The 3,229-nt window shown below is 34.5% G+C and overlaps 1 protein-coding gene across 1 annotated transcript in view; it reads left to right on the forward strand.

The window, feature by feature from the left end:
• Positions 1 to 313: 313 nt before the first annotated feature.
• LOC101502215 (uncharacterized) overlaps positions 314 to 3,229 on the forward strand; it is a 4,208-nt gene continuing 1,292 nt past the window's right edge. The window contains exon 1 of the mRNA XM_004514265.1: positions 314 to 1,569. Coding sequence (XP_004514322.1) covers positions 314 to 1,569 — 1,256 coding nt within the window. The remainder of the gene's footprint in view (positions 1,570 to 3,229) is intronic.

A 3,229-nucleotide genomic window follows, 5' to 3' on the forward strand; every position in this document is an offset into this window, starting at 1 on the left:
AAAAAAATTAAAACAGTTAGAAATCCTATAACTGTTTAATCCTGAACATGATTTTTAGTTGCATGTTAGAAATCAGTATTGTTATCATTAATTAAAACAGTAACAAGACTTAAAACAGTAAGAGGAATTAAAACTGCTTTGCTGCCATTAATTAAAACAGTAACAAGACTTAAAACAGTAAGAGGAATTAAAACAATATTGCTACAATTGGATAGCATAAGGGCCTCTTTGGACGCATCTAGGTTTTGATTGAGCTTGTACTAACATCCCTTTGAAATTATTTGTCCTATATGGTAGTCTCCTCATAAACTCGATGGACAAGGAATGGACAAAATTGGCTAGAGAGAGTAAAGAGTATCAAAATGGTGTCGATTTTTTCCTAGATTATGCATACACCAAAGGAAAACCTTGTGGAAAAGAGATTTCGTGTCCATGTGCTGAATGTTACAACACCAATTGGTTCACAAGGAAGGTAGTACGAAATCATTTAATAGCATTAGGATTTCAAAAAGGATATGATTTTTGGGTTCGTCATGGTGAAGAGATAAGAAAACCCAATGATCTTAATGATGATCATGTGAATGATGAAGAGGATCAAATTGATGAACTACTTTTTGAAAGATTTAGAGATATTATACAAGAAGAATGTGAATTTAATGAAGGCCTCAACGAATATGCAAAAAAGTTTTATAATCTAGTTGAAGAAGCCAAACAAGAGTTATATCCGGGTTGCAAAAACTTCTCAAAATTGTCGTTCACAATTCGGCTACATTTATTGAAGTGTTTGTATGGTTGGAGCAATGAATCATTTAATGCTCTCTTAGAATTGTTGAAAGAAGATATGCCTTCACTGAACATCCCCGATACGTTCAATAAAACTAAAGGCATGATAAAGGACTTAGGGCTGGATTATAAAAAGATCGATGCTTGCCCTAATGATTGCATGATCTATTGGAAAAATTATGAGAATGAAACATGTTGCCATGTTTGCGGTGCTCCACGTTGGAAGGAAATTGCCGAAGGAAACCATCAAGTTGGAATAAATCATGAATCTTATAAAGTTTCAGCTAAAATATTAAGACATTTTCCCTTGATTCCTAGACTTCAAAGGTTGTTTATGTGTTCAAAGACGGCTAGCTCATTAACGTGGCATGAAGAAGAGCGTTCGAAAGATGGGAAGTTGAGGCATCCTGCAGATGAGGAAGCATGGAAAGAATTTGATAAACGCCATCTAGACTTTGCTTTAGACTCACGTAATATAAGACTTGGATTATCCAGCGACGGATTTAATCCCTTTAGAACTATGAATGTGTCTCATAGTACATGGCCTGTGTTATTAGTACCATATAACTTTCCACCTTGGTGTTGCATGAAGGCTGAGTATTCTATGTTGTCTTTATTAATACCTGGACCACAATCGCCAGGGAATAATATTGATGTGTACCTTCAACCATTGATTGAAGAGCTAAAGGTGTTATGGGATTTGGGAGTAGAAACATATGATGCATCACTAAAGCAAACATTCCAAATGCGAGCAAGTCTCTTGTGGACTATTAGTGACTTTCCTGGGTATGCTATGTGTAACACCCCGATTTTCTTAAAATAAAACCGAGAAAAACAAATAAGGAAATACCTATCACGGGCCAAAGTACTGTTTACCGATGTGCCACCTATCACGGGTCAGCACAACTTACCAAAACGTAAATCGTAAACGTACCACCTATCACGGGTCAGTACTGTTTACTAAGGTGCCACCTATCACGGGTCAGCACGATTTACCAAAATGAAATGCATGAGCATACACTGACTCCATCCACAACAATCGTTAAGCAAATGCAGATATTAAAAGATTCCCCATTTTTAATACTCATTTAACTTAAACGATTTTCACAACAAACATTAAGCAAACAAAAATATTAAGAGATTCCCCATTCTTAATACTCATTTAACTTAAACGATTTTCACAACAAACATTAAGCAAACAAAAATATTAAGAGATTCCCCATTCTTAATACTCTTTTAACTTAAACGATTTTCACAACAAACATTAAGCAAACAAAAATATTAAGAGATTCCCCATTCTTAATACTCATTTAACTTAAACGATTTTCACAACAAACATTAAGCAAACAAAATTATTAAGAGATTCCCCATTCTTAATACTCATTTAACTTAAACGATTTTCACAACAAACATTAAGCAAACAAAATTATTAAGAGATTCCCCATTCTTAATACTCATTTAACTTAAACGATTTTCACAACAAACATTAAGCAAACAAGACATTAAGAGATTCCCCATTCTTAATACTCATTTAACTTAAACGATTTTCACAACAAACATTAAGCAAACAAGACATTAAGAGATTCCCCATTCTTAATACTCATTTAACTTAAACGATTTTCAAAACAAACATTAAGTAAACAAGACATTAAGAGATTCCCCATTCTTAATACTCATTTAACTTAAACAATTTTCCAAAACAACATTAAGTAAACCGAGATATTAAAAGATTCCCCATTTTTAATACTCGTTTAACTCTAATGGTTTTCAAATTCCACACAAAACAACTCAAACCTATTATCAGATCCAATCCACAACTCATACCAAAACACATCAATTCATTTCTCCACAAAATCCAACCATACACATATCAAATTTCATCAGTATTAATTAAGAACACGTCAAATACGACGAACACAAATCAACACAATCCACCACTCAAACACAACAAGTTTCATTTACTCAAAATCATACATAAATGAGTTTAAATTCATTTTCCACGAAACATTCATCAATATAACCAAAACCTAACTCTAAGATTTTACCCATAAAGCCTTAGATTCATTTTCCCCCAAATCAACACTCAAACCCTAACAAAATTCTTTTCCACACAACCACAGATAAGTCCCTAAATGCAAACTAGAAGTTTGGAAGGAGCCCCTACCTTAACGTTAGCTTTAACGTGCGAACAAGGTACCGCGAGTAAAACCGGTAAAATCTCCGCTCGCAACGTCGCCTCCAAAATTGGTTCCCTAGCACCGTAGCGTGGTAGTGAGCAACTTTCCCTTCTATCCCTTCGCGAAACGAAGCTTAGATCTAGATGAAACGGGGATGTTTGTGTTTGACGGTTTTAAAATCTCTAACGCCGTTTTTCTTCGTTTTCGAATCAAACGAGAAGAATGAAGTTGAGTAATCTTCTCTTTCACACTCACCAAACCTTGGGTTT

Source organism: Cicer arietinum, chromosome 3 (assembly GCF_000331145.2).
Source record: "Cicer arietinum cultivar CDC Frontier isolate Library 1 chromosome 3, Cicar.CDCFrontier_v2.0, whole genome shotgun sequence".
NCBI lineage: Eukaryota > Viridiplantae > Streptophyta > Magnoliopsida > Fabales > Fabaceae > Cicer > Cicer arietinum.